The 14,053-nt window shown below is 46.4% G+C and overlaps 1 protein-coding gene across 8 annotated transcripts in view; it reads left to right on the forward strand.

Moving 5' to 3' along the window:
* Window positions 1-6,163, forward strand: part of FBXO38 (F-box protein 38) — a 49,804-nt gene extending 43,641 nt beyond the window's left edge. For all 8 annotated transcript variants that reach the window (XM_006138096.4, XM_006138094.4, XM_006138092.4 and 5 more), the window contains 2 exons: window positions 2,874-2,987; window positions 5,513-6,163. In XM_006138096.4, the coding sequence (XP_006138158.1) occupies window positions 2,874-2,987; window positions 5,513-5,691 (293 nt within the window). In that variant the 3' untranslated portion in view covers window positions 5,692-6,163. The remainder of the gene's footprint in view (window positions 1-2,873; window positions 2,988-5,512) is intronic.
* The last annotated feature ends 7,890 nt before the right edge of the window (window positions 6,164-14,053 follow it).

Genomic DNA, 14,053 nt, shown 5'->3' on the forward strand with positions numbered 1-14,053 from the left:
CACTCTAAATATTATTATCCCAGCTCTGGAGCCTGGTGACTGGTTTTCTTCTCTTGACCTGCGGGATGCATATTTTCATGTATACATTTGCCACTCTCATAGACGTTTTCTCCATTTTACTTTAGGTCTCCAACATTACCAGTACATGGTACTGCCCTTTGGACTCTGCACTGCACCAAGGGTACTCATAAAGATGCTAGCGGCTGTTGCGGCTCACCTCAAAAAGCAAGGAATCACAATTTACCCATACTTAGATGATTGCCTTATCAAAGCAGGGACAAGTCAAGACTGTTACCAAGATACCATTACTGTGATAACCTGCCTTCGCTCATTAGGCTTCCTAATAAATTACGGCAAATCAACACTCATGCCAACCCAAACAATCCAATTCATCAGAGCTCAACTCAATTTGATCACAGCCAGAGCCTCTTTACCGAGACAGATTCACTCGCATCAGTCAACTGGCAAAATCCCTTCAAGATATGCCAGTAGTAAGGGTTCACGACTGCCTTCAACTATTATGTCATATGGCATCATGCTATCCTGTGGCCCCAAATGTACGTCTCTTTATGAGATGACTCCAGGGTTGGCTTTGATGCAAGTACAAGCCGCATGTCCATCATATGAACAAAATGATTACACTACCACACCAGTGAAAGCATCCCTACACTGGTGGACAAAATCATGCAACCTATGCATAGGCATTCCCTTTTGAACCCTGGAACCCTCTGTAATTGTCACTACAGGCACATCCCTTATGGGTTGGGGTGCCCATACAGAAGGCCGCACAGCACACGGCCTATGGTCTCCAACAGACCGCATGCTCCACATCAATGCCCTCGAACTCAGGGCAGTTCGCCTGGCATGCCAACAACTGTTACCCAATGTCACGGGGATACAGACAACACTGCATGCATGTTCTATAAAACAGGCAAGACAGTGCCCGATCTCTCACACTATGCCTGGAAGCTATAGCACTTTGGAATTTGTGTCTAGCCAGAGACATTCACATATCCTCTTGCCATCTTCCTGGGGCCCTTAATTCAATGGCAGATGCCCTCAGCAGAGCTCTGCCACAAGAGCATGAATGGGAACTCGACTATACACTCCTCGGCAACATATTCAACCGATGGGGTTTCCCAGATATAAATCTATTTGCCACTTCAGTAAACAAAAAATGTCAACGTTATTGCTCCAGGGCTGGCATGGGAAAGAGTCCTCCGGAGATGCTCTAGTTATAACTTGGAATGCACTCCTACATTACGCTTTTCCCCCGTTTCTTCTCCTCAACAGAGTCCTCGTAAAGATTCTGAACGACAAAGCCAAAGTTATCCTCATTGTACCCTGCTGGCCCCGACAGCCCTGGTTTCCCCTTCTGCTCAGGCTAGCAATACATCAACCAATCATGCTTCCGAAAGATCCCAACATTCTTTATCAGCCAGGGATCATGTATACTCACCCACAGTTTCGTTCACTACATCTCAAGGCGTGGTACCTAGATGGTTCACGGGCATAGAACTGCAGTGCTCTCAACAAGTATGTAATGTCCTCTTACAGAGCAGAGCACCTGCAACAAGAAAAACACATGAGCAAATGGACTCGATTTGTTCTCTGGGCAACCTCTCGTAACATACCACCTCAAGACGCTCCACTTCCTGATATACTGGAATACATGTTACACCTCAGACATCACATCTCTCCCTCAGCTCAATCAGAGTCTACCTAGCAGCCATTGCAACCTTTCACTCAACAGTGGAAGACACCACAGTCTTCGCATACCCAGTAACTAAGCAATTTTTGAAAGGTCTTCAGGCTCTATACCCAGAGGTGGTATCAGTATTCTTTCCAAAACCCCACGCTAATGCTTTTGAAGCTCAGATGCACACCTTAGATGTCAGAAGGGCTCTCTCCTTCTACATCGACAGAACAAAATCTTTCAGATCCTCTCCTCGTCTTTTTCGTCTCCATCGCAGATCATAGCAAGGGAAAACAAATTTCATCACAGAGGTTGTCACATAGGATCTCAGATTGCATTGCTACCTGTCCTTCCCTAAATGACCTACCTCCACCAGTTCCAATTCGGGCACACTCCACAAGGGCAGTTGCTGCATCCGTGGTTTACCTGAGGAAAATCCCACTACATGACATGCGCAGAAGCCACGTGGTCATCAGAAAACACCTTTGCAAAACATTATGCACTCACCTCAGGACCCCTCCAGCATACCAAACTAGCAGAAGCTGTACTACAAACGGCATACTTACCTGATCCGAAGTCCCTGCCTCCATAAGAAAATATTGCTTGAAGTCACCTCATGTGGAACACCCCCAGGGATGCTTCTCGACGAAGAAAAGGAGGTTACTCACCTTCCTCTAACTGATGTTCTTCGAGATGGGCGTCCCTGGGAGTGCTCCACTACCCTCCCTTCCTCCCCTCTACTTCGGAATGCCCTTATGATAACATCTATAATACGTTATTTGCCGGGTTCCGGATAGAGAAGGAACTGAAGGGAGGGGGGCAGTGCATGCATGATAGTACTGAGGGAGGCTCGCGCGCCACGCATGTGCGGCTCCCGATACATTGCTGAGAGAAAAATCCGTCGGGAAGCGCTGGGGCACTCAACACCTCATGTGGGGCACCCCCAGGGACGCCCATCTCGAAGAACGTCAGTTACAGAAAGGTAAGTAACCTCCTTTTCTGGCTTGGACAGGTATTGAATGGAGCATACCAGGGTTGGGGAAGTTCTTTGCTTGTACTAGCATAGTATATCTATCTAAAACATTGGGTTCTTCCCGGTGAGAGAGAAGCACTGGGAATAAAAAGACAACCCATCAATATAATCTCACTAACATTTCCTTGTCTTTGTCTCTTGTAGGCATTGTGGATGGAGCCCCTTACTCTATGATTACAGATTTCCCCTGGCTGAGGTCGCTCCGAACAGCAGAGCCAAACAGCTATGCCAGATACGATTTTGAGGATGATGAGAGAAGTTAGTAATTGCCGCCTTAACATGCTACTTAGACTCATTCTGTTTCTTTCTTTAACAAATATTTTCCTAAAGTTGCAAAAGGTAGTGGTCATAGAGCTGTTTCTGTACCTCTGCAACCTCTTGAACCCCTCCCAACAATGGGATTTCCTGACAGCTAGTACTGCCCCTTTTATGCTCCCCGATAGTGATAAAGGAACAAAATGTAGTTCTCAGTCTAGAAATGAGTTTGTCATCAGTTAAGAGGACTAATCCAACTATAATGAAGACAGTTTAACAAAGCAGAGGCTACGTCTAGACTGCATCACTCTGTCGACAGAGGGATGCAAATCAAGCACGTCGAAATTGCTAATGAAGCAGGGATTTAAATATCCTGCGCTTCATTAGCATAAACATGGCTGCTGTTTTTTTGAAACGGAGCTTTTTCGAAAAACCGGCAGTCTAGATGCGGATCTGTCAAAAACCCTTTTTCAACAGATCCTGTAAACCTCGTTTTTTGAGGAATACAGGATCTGTCAGAAAAAGGTTTATTTTCGACACACCCGCGTCTAGATTGCTGGGTTTTTGTTTTGTTTTGTTTTTTTCCGGAAAAGCTCCATTTAGAAAAAACTGCGGCAGTGTTTATGCTAATGAAGTGCAGGATATTTAAATCCCTGCTTCATTAGCAATTTTGATGTGCCTCATCTACATCTCTCTGTCGACAGAGAGGTATAGTCTAGACACAGCCAGAGTGACTTGTAGAAAAGTAACCTTTACTTCATAACATGCACAGAGTAGGAAGAAAAAGGAAAAGATCACCTTGTTGTGTGGAATGCATGTTAAGGGATCTGTAAAACTCGTGTCGTGAAATGACTTGACTTTTTTTGACAGACAGGTACTTTGTACAGGTTACACCTCTGTAAACCTGGTCTCTCTGGTCCAGCAATATCTGTGGTCCAGCATGTTGCAGGGGGAGGTGGGAGGCAGGAGCCTGGCATGCTGTAGGGCGGGAGCGGGGCAGGAGCCCAGTTTGCAGCTTAGCTATGCTACTGGGGGGAGCTGGAAGTCTGGAAGCTATTGCGCAGCTGAAGGGGGCGGGAACTGAGAAGTCCAATACTCAGCTGGGGTGGGGGGGCTGGGTTGCCCTGGGGAAACAAGGAAGCCCTAGAGAGGGGCTGCACCGGAGGCCAGGGGGGGCAAAAAATGACTTCCCCTGGTCCGTCAAAATCCCTCATCTAGGACCAGTCAGGTCCCGAGGATACATATCATTGGCAAAACTGATTTGCCTGATGAATCTTAATAATCTGCATCAAAGTAGATTGTATTGTATTGGTTTTAATTGAACAATGAGAAGACACCTTTTGAGGTCTGGTTCTAAATCTACAAAAAAATTCAAGCTTAAGGCTGTAACTTCATCCTTAATGCAAGCCTGTTTGTCTAGACAGTTCACATTATATGATTTTATACCATAACCTAGAACATCTAGGCGGATTAAGGTAAATTGTGAATAATGCCTAGCTTTTATAGTGCACTTCCAGATCTACTAATTAGGAATATTAAATATCAGTGAATTGAATAATCGATTAACCTCATGAATTCATAGCAGTTAATTGACTATTTTATAGTCCCCGGGGACAGGGGGAGCAGCGAGTGCGCTCTGGCCCCACTCCTGAGGAGCACCCTGTCACTCCATGCTGCTGCTTCTGTATCAGAGGCAGCAGCACAGGATGCTAGGGGGACCTGGTCCATGAGGAGACCCAGTTTAAAAACCAGCTCCCCTCGCAGACCAGCTGATACAGAGACAGCAGTGCGGGGTGGCAGCAATCCCTGTCTGGGCAGGGTCTAAGCTCCTGGACTCAGCATGAACCAGAACTGAGCTGGGCCACCTGCCCAGCTGGCTCCTAAAACATTTCAATGTAGGGCTGCAGCAGGGATAGGTCCCAGACTGGTTGCGAGCCAAGACTGAACCAGGCTGCTGGCCAGCCCACTAAAACTTTTTTCCGGGGGGGGGGGGGGGGTTGCAGGTGGAGAAGTCATGTAGTTTATAGCATTAACCTAGAAACTTTTGCTTATCAGTTAATCAACTACACTATTACATCCCACTACTAATTAAAAGCTGAGCAAAAGATGGTCAGTATTATTTCATTTTACTTCTCCATCCCCTCAGAGAAACTCAGGCACAGAGAAGGTATGCGACTTGTCCAGGTGGCAGATGTCTCCTGAACCCTAGTCCAGTACTCTAGGCGAAGCCAGAATTTAACCACAGTAGTACTAAACAGGTACAAACGTTCTGGTACAAACGTTCAGTCTTAAAACAATTGAGTCATTGGTGGGGATTTAATCAAAAAGAAAATACCTCAGGCCCACTTCCTCCTTCTTCTGCCTGACCAATAGCTCTTAGACTTTCATGCCCAAAGAAACATTGTCAGCTCTTTAGGAAAGTTTCTTTACATGCTCATCCCTAGTTCTAAAAACAGTTTTCTCAATTTGTGACTTTCTTCATAGAAAAGCATTTAATTTTTATCTCATTTTTGCTATACCTGTCATAGCAACCATCTATGCTCCCCGGAGGAAAGGACAGCTGTCTGCAGACATATGCATGGAAACAATAGGCGAGGAGATCTCAGAACTGCGCCAGATGAAAAAAGGTGTTTTCCAGCGTGTGGTGGCTATCTTCATTCATTATTGTGATGTCAATGGCGAACCAGTAGAGGATGATTACATTTGATTAGAACACCCACTGACCCCGGCCCTTCCTAACTTCCAGTTGGCACTGCCAGCAATGAAAGCTGAGGGATCCATTCCAACTGCCTTTGTGCATAAGGTGTCTTGGAAATTGCATACTTCACAGTTGGCCTGACTCAGTTTGTTATAGAATATGTAGTAAATGTATAATGAAATATAAAAATTGTATACTACGGTTTGTACATAGAGGAAACAAAAATATTCCTAAAGCTAAGACTTTATTTCATATGTTTATACAATTTAATTTAAATTCCATTTTAATGAAGGCAAACAATTGGGACAAGGTGAAAAAGTTTGAATTTCTTAGCCCATACGATTCATAGCAGTAATTTTTTTGTTTGTTACAAACAACCCTATTTGCTGTATTCAGAAGAGTCATTGGAGTCTCTCTTAATCTGTGCCTTTTTCTTCTTAAGCATATAAGAGTCCAGTCTGAGTAAATCTGTTGAACACAATCTTTGCCTTTGTTGTGCATTTTTGGGAGCTTGGAGAGGAACTAACTTAAAGTCGTTGCAAAGAAGGGCAAAAGCAGATAGGTAGCATCCATATCACTGATCCATACAAAAGTGTAATTATTTTCTTTAAAAACAAAAACAAAAAACCCTTGTGAACCAAATTTCATGTATTGAGTGGAATTCCAAAACATTTTCTAGCATATTTATTTCCTCATTCAATAATGTGTGTGGTACCTCTTGAAATATGTAAATAAATCTTTATTAAACATTGGGTCCACTTGCTTTAAATATAAAGCTGTATATGACATCTGATTATGGATTTCAATGTTTGTAATTCCAGAAGGCAGAGCAAATGACTGAAAGTAGAGGTCTAAAATGTCTTAAATTATGGAACCAGAAGTCCATTTTGAATCACGTTGAACCAATCAGCCCTCTGGCTGCTTCATGCTTGCCCTTCAGCTGCATCTTTTTGCAAAAGCAATGATGCTGTTGTGTACTCCTGTAGACAGCCATGGAGACCATCTCCTCATAGGTCATGTGCTCCAGCCCCTTAATCATTTTGGTTTCCCTCCAATGGACCCTCTCCAATGCATCCACATCCCTTCAATAGTGGGGGGACCAGAACTGGACACAATACTCCAGATGTGGCTCACCAGAGCCGAATAAAGGGAAATAATCACTTCTCTGGATCTGCTGGCAAGGCTCCTCCTAATGCACCCTAATATGCCATTAGCCTTCTTGGCTACAAGGGCACACTGTTGACTCATGTCCAGCTTCTCATCCACTGTAACCCCCAGGTCCTTTTCTGCAGAACTGCTGCTTAGACAGTTGGTCCCCAGCCTGTAACAATGCTGTTGTGTACTCCTGTAGACAGCCATGGAGACCATCTCCTGTTTTTTAGAATGCCTTCTGCTCCTAGCTGCTTCCTCTATGGTTCCAGGAATATGAGCCAGAATTTTGATTGGGTGGTACACAGTACATGCACTTAAGGTCGATCAGGATTGGACTTGAAATGCATTTGTAGTTTCAGCCATAGCAGATAGAAATAAATAGAGAAGGTATCTGAAAATGTCCTCCACATAAACTCGTACTAATTTTATACCTTCTTCCAAACATATTCTGAACCCCTTTTCTGGCCTTCAAACTCCCCCCATGCCTTCCAACTTCAGATCTGGGAAACTTGCTTCTGACAATGAGCTTGGAGAAGAACTCTGTGTGAGCTGCAAAGCCTGTCTGTCTCACCAGCATAAGTTTGCCCAGGAAAAGCTCTTGCTTCTCCCATCTTGTCTCTTATTATTACATCATGCAAGCCAGCCTCTCTAGTAGTTGTAGGCTAAGACGTTAATGCAGATAACTAAGGCCTCATCTACATTAAAGTTTTATTGGAATGACTGCCAGTAAAAGCTTGAGTGTTGATGTGGTAATACTATTGGGAAGTGCTTTATTGCAATGTAGAAGATTTTGCTTCACCTAATTGAAGTAAGCCTTTGAATACCCATACCACTGTGCCTACTTTAGGAGCGTTTTGCCGTTTCAACTATGCCAGCATGGTTGAAGTAGTAAAATCTTTCATTGTAGACACATATTACCTATGCTTGTTATTATGTATGCCAAACTATTTGAGGGACAGCCAATTGAAGTGAATATATACAGCTGGTGGATATCCACAGGTCTCCAGTTCAACAAGCAGAAGCAGCAAAAGATTTTGGTCAACTAACCTTCTCCACAGTGGGTGTAAGGAGTGCTTTCATGTGCTTTTCCACTAATGAGTAGTGAACAGTAAATATATTTGCACCTTAATTATATCTCAAGTCTAAACTCCAGCAAGTTATTGCTAAATCACGAATTTAGTCTCTACATTTGGTTTAACAAAACATACGACTGTGAGGCTAAGGTTAGTGTTAGACCAAAAAAAATGATTCAGTGTACCACTTACTACACAGGTTACCAGAAGGCTGTGTTGTTTAGCACACACAGTTTATGTTTGGTGAGGAACAAAGCCAGCATTTAATAGAATAATTTTTACTCCAGTATATCAGTTTATTTTTAGAGACTCAGTCTGGATATCCAGTCACCCATCTATCATCATCTGTCAGTTAAATCTTGGCCACAAGAGGAATTATTTGTATAGATGTGTTTACTATTTTGCCCAGATTTAATCCATTTTTCTTTCCCCTTGCAGTTTATTAATGAAGCTTTACAGTACTGCAACTGGTAGGTTATACCCATTTTGCACATGGGCATACAGCATGTTTAAATGACTTTCTCAAACTCTCAGCAAGTCAGTGCCAGAGTATAAAATAGATCCCAGCAGTATTGGTCCCTCTTGTTTGTGTTCCACTCAGGAGCGCAAGCAGGGTGGTACGGTACACGGTACCAGTGAGATATTTAAAGCTGGTGTGATGTACCGGAAAGAGGAGCAGCAGAATGTGGGGCCACAGCTCCTCCAGTGCAGCTTTACTGCCCCCAGCCCTTCCACGCACGGTCTTCGAGCCCTCTATCTATAGCAGCCATCCCTGCCAGAGAACAGGGCTGGAGACAGTACAGTTGTGCTGAAGGAGCTGCATCATGTGGCTGCATGGTGGCCCGAAGTTCTGCTCCTTGCCCTACTGCGCTTCCTGGGAAAGCCCTGGGGTTCAGGGCTTTCCTGGGAACTGCTATGGGAAAAGGAGTAGAACCCACAGTCCTGCCCCCGCCCTTCCACAGAGCTGTGTCTCATCCAGTTCTTTGCAGCTGTCCCAACAGAGGAAGGGGGTAGGACAGCCACTGGAGGAGCTGCCAGTGTTCTGCGTTTCACACTGGTTCCTGGGGGAACCCTGCGGTTCAGGGCTCTCCCAGGAAGTGCAGTGGGGAAAGGAGCAGAACGTGGGGCTTTTGATTAAAGTTTTCTCCTAATTGACACAGGAACCTCATTGCTTTTATCATTCAAGACTTCTAGAGAATGTGAAGGAGGAAGCCACTGAACAGTGCACCTGTAAAATGCATCAGTATAAAATGATTAATGACTTTTTTCCAACTCTGCATTTTATGAGGAGCAACTGCATTGCAAAAACATTTTCCAGCAATTAAAAATGCTCAGCAATTAAATAGTTAATTCACCACTAGATTTCAGAATCAACACTGCAACTCAATACATCTCAAATTTCCAGTGTGAAGTTTAGTCCTGCCATCACTATGGGCAGTGGCAAAAACCACTCACTAGCCCTGCACTGCGCATGCGTGAGACCTGCACTGCGCATGTGCAAACTGCTGGTGAACGGGGCGACTGGCTGAAATCTGCTCGCCACAGGCAAGTAGATAAGTGGATTTGTCAAGCCCTGACTATGGATGTGAAAGTGTAATTGTGTACACGGGTCTCATCAGTTAATGTGCATGGTACCACACAGCTTCTACCCCCACTCCTGTGCTGCTGCCTCTGTTTCAGAGGCAACAGTGAGGGGGAGGAGCAAGTGGGAGCTGGTATACTGGGGAGCCAGCTTTTAAGCTATCTCCCCATGCGTACCAGTTCCCGTGGAGCCACCTGTCTCCCCACCCCACCCACACTGCAAGCAGGAGCTGGTATGTGCTGGGAACTGGCTTAAAAGCAGGTTCCCCATGAACACTGGCTCCCGCCTGCCCACCCCCCATTCCTCCACCCATGGCTGCCTCTGATACAGAGGCAGCTGCACGGGGTGGCAGGCAGGAGCAGTCTGCCCCCACCTGTAACCACATAATCACTGACATTTTTGGCAGTTACATGATTACTTACTTAAAAGAATTTTAACATCCCTAGTCATCACTCCATGACTTCAGTGGATTACACGTACAGTGAATTAACCCATTCACCACTGCATCAGTTCATCAAAACACTTTTAATTGAATGGCTACAGACTTTTTTCTAAAGAAAACAGAAGAGACGGGATATTGTTCATGGCCTTTGCTGCTTACATGGCGCCCAGGGTTCTCTGGGTATGTCTACACTGCATTTCTCTTTCGAGAGAGGAATGCAAATGCGGGTGAGCAAAATTGCAAATGAAGCGTGGATTTGAATTTCCCGCGCTTCATGAGGTTTAAGAGTAATTTTGAAAGAAGGGTTTTCTTTCGAAATAACCATATCTAGATAGCGGTTCTTTTTTCGAAATAGGGTATTTTGGAATAGCTCCCAGATGTGATTATGCAAATGAAGCATAGGAAATTCAAACCTGCACTTCATGTGCAATTTCGTTCACCTGCATTTGCATTCCTCTCTCAAAAGAGAAATGCAGTGTAGACATACCCTCTGACACCAGATTAAGTACATTAATTTATTGGGCAATGGTTTCAGAGTGATCAACTAATCATATACTAAGACAGTGGCCTCCAACCTTTTTAACCACAAGATCACTTTTTCAATTTAAGTGCAATGTAAGATCTACCTCAAACCCCAAACACCCTTCCCTGGCTTCCTTCCCCCCTGCTTCTCTGTGGCCCTGCCCCTGCTCTACCCCTTCTCTGAGGCCTCACCCTGCTCACTCTATCCCCCTTCCTCCCTGAATCTCATTCACTTTCACCAGGCTGGGTAGGGGGATGGGGTGCAGGATCTGGTCTTGGGCCAAGGGGTTCAGAGTGTGACAGGGGATGCCCTGAAAGTAGGGAGGTGGGGTGAATTCTGGAGTGGCCATGGGGATAGGGCATTTGCCTGGGGAGCGCAGAGTTGGGGGCTCAACTCCATTCACCCATCTACCCAACCTGGGAGCAGCTGGACAGCCAACACAGGCTGCACCAGGGATGCAGCTGGTTCCTGTATTAGGAAGGCAGGATAAGGGACCCTCTGAAGGTAGGGAGGTGAGGTGGGTTCTGGAGTGGTTTAGTGCAGTGGTCACCAACCAGTTGATCGGGATTTACCAGTAGATCTTGGGGCCTCTGACAGGGGATCCTGACTGGTTTGGCTTGGAAGCTCTCAAGCACTGGCACTTCAGTTGCCCCTCCCCCCACTGTCATGCTGCTCCTACCCTCTGCCTTGGAGCTGCCCCTTGGGAGCCTCCTGCTTGCTATGCAGGGGTGTGGGAGGGAGAAGAGGGGGGGCTGATGTCAGGGTGTCCCTCCTGCCCGCACTCCTGTACCCTGTCTCCACACAGAGAGAAGGGGATGGAGGGAGCTCGTCAATGCAAATCTCTGTCACTCTCACACTGTGTGCCTGTCTGTCATTCTCACAAACACACAGGCTATGTCTATACTGCAGGCTTCTTGCACAAGAGTGTGTCCACACTGCCATGTGCTTTTGTACAGTGTGGACGCTCTCTTGTGCAACTCAGCTCTGATGGCCATTTTAGTCATAGGTGTTTCTTGTGCAAAAAAACCCTGTTCCCGTCCACACTAGCCGTTTTGCGCAAGAGCTCTTGTGCAAAAAAGCTTATTCCTCATGGGGGAAAGAAATAACTTGTGCAAAAAGCCTTCTCTAATGGCGATCTACTGTAGACTTTCTTGCACAAGAATGGGCTTGTAGTGTGAACACTCCGCAAGTTTTTGCGCAAGAACGACCACACTGTCCTTCCCTCTCATCTCTTGACCCAACTCATACATGAAGGCTGTGTCTACATTGGCATCCCTTTCCGGAAAAGGGATGCTAATGAGACACTTCGGAATTGCAAATCCGTGGGGGATTTAAATATCCCCCGCGGCATTTGCATTTACATGGCTGCCGCTTTTTTCCGGCTCGGGGTTTTTGCCGGAGAAAAGCGCCAGTTTAGACATGATTCTCTGGAAAATAAGCCCTTTTTCGGAAGATCCCTTATTCCTACTTTCAAGTAGGAATAAGGGATCTTCCAGAAAAGGCTTTATTTTCCGAAAGATCCCGTCTAGACTGGAGCTTTTCTCCGGCAAAGCCCCGAGCCGGAAAAAAGCGGCAGCTATGTTCATGCAAATGCCGCGGGGGATATTTAAATGCAAATGCCGTGGGGAGCAGAGCAGGGTGGGCTGGGAGGAGGTGGCGGCGGTGGGAAGGGAGAACTGGCTTCCGGGAAGAAGGGTTGGGGCAGCCGGACTGTCCTGTGAAGATCAGGGCGGGTGGGTGGGCGGCTGGTGGAAGCAGGGTTAGGGATAGCAGGGCTGTCCCGTGGAGATCCAGGTGGGTGGGTGGCGGGCAGTGGAAGCAGGGTTGGAGGCAGCGGTGCTGTCCCGCAGAGATCCAGGTGGGTGGGTGGCAGAAGCAGGGTTGGCGGCAACGGGGCTGTCCTGTGGAGATGAGGGAGCTGGCAGGGGGCGTAAGCAAGGTTGGGGGTAGCGGGGCTGTCCTGCGGAGATGGGAGGGGCAGGCGGGCAGGTGGCAGAAGCAGGGTTGGAGGCAGTGGAGCTGTTCAGCAGAAATCGGGGAGGGCAGGCAGTGGAACCAGGGCTGGATGGAGGGTGAGGGGGCTGGCCAGGGAGAACAGGAGGAAGAGGACGGGAGAACCAGCTGTGGGAAGCAGGGCTGGACAGGGGCAGGAGGGCTTGACTGGGAGATCGGGAGAAGAAGGGGGGGGGGGCGGGACTGACCTGGGCACATGCAGACCCTACAGACCATGGCAGAGGAGTGAGTCTGCCTGGGGGTTCCATTTTGCCCCCCACCCCCCGCTCCACATATCCGCCTTCGAGTAGTTGCGAACTGCCTGGCAGGTGGACACACTCAGGCAGCGTAAGCACATCTACCAGCCAGGCAGTTCGCAGCTAAGGACTGATACACCTAGTTATAATAACACTTACCTAATTAGAAAATACCGGACATTTTATATGTCTGGTCATTTCTCTATTTGTTTCTCAGACAAAACCCTCAAATACCAGATTGCCCAGTACAAAACCGGATACCTGGCAACCCTACCCTTCCTTGCACCCTCCCTCCTAGACAGCTACCCTACTCCCAGTCTGCTTCTGCTCCCACCTCCTGGAGTGCCCATGCAGCGCCAGGTCCCCCAAGCCCTGGCCCAGGCTGGATGGAGGATGCAGCTGGGTGAAAACTGAAAATTAATTCATTTGTCATTCTTTTTTTTTTTATATGTGTTTATATTTTGGGGCTGCAAAAACAGTACTAAAAAAACCGGGTTCCAACCAACGTGAAAAATTTGGGAAACACAGATCTAGCCAGCTTTCTATCTATCTTACAGTCCATTTATCCCATCTATATTCCCTTAACTTGCTGGCAAGAATATTGTGGGTATCAAAAGCTTTGCTAACGCTGGCACTGGGGGCTTTGGGAGGCCCAGAAACAACTTATTTGAATATTCATCATTTGCTTAATGAATATGCAAATGAATGTTACTGGTCCTCCAAGAGCTCGTGAATAGATTTACTGGTCCCCATGTCAAAAAGTATGGGAATCCCTGCCCTAAGCCACTCCACCTACCTACTTTCAGCAGGTTCCTTATCCTGCCTTCCTAATACAGGAGCCAGGTCTATCCCTGGGACCGCTGGTGTTGGCTGCCCAGTGAATGGAGGGCAGTGGGATTGAGCCCACCACCCTGTGCGCTAGATGCTGATGCTCTATCCCCAAGTTCACTGGAGATCCCACACAATCTCTGTATTGTCAAGCCCCCCCCACACTCCCTGGAAGCGAGCAGACACAGGATAAGGGACCCTTTGAAGGTAGATGGTGGTGTGAGTTCTTGAGTGGACTAGAGCAGTGTTTCTCAACCTTTTTTTATAAAGTACTCCTTTTTAAAAAAAATAAATAAAATAAGTACTCCCAGTACCTACAGTTTTCAGACACACACTTTTTTTTTTTCTACCATTGCAACACGTTTGTTTAAACAACTTAATTGTAGCCAGGCGGGTGATTAAATTTTTGTGTGTAAAAAGTACAAAAATAATAAAACGCTTTAAAACGAAAATTCAGTTTTCTCCAAATTTCAGTTGTGTTGATGTACCCCCCGGACTTCTCTCAAGTACCTCTAAGGGTTT

Source organism: Pelodiscus sinensis, chromosome 17 (assembly GCF_049634645.1).
Source record: "Pelodiscus sinensis isolate JC-2024 chromosome 17, ASM4963464v1, whole genome shotgun sequence".
In the NCBI taxonomy this organism is placed as follows: domain Eukaryota; kingdom Metazoa; phylum Chordata; order Testudines; family Trionychidae; genus Pelodiscus; species Pelodiscus sinensis.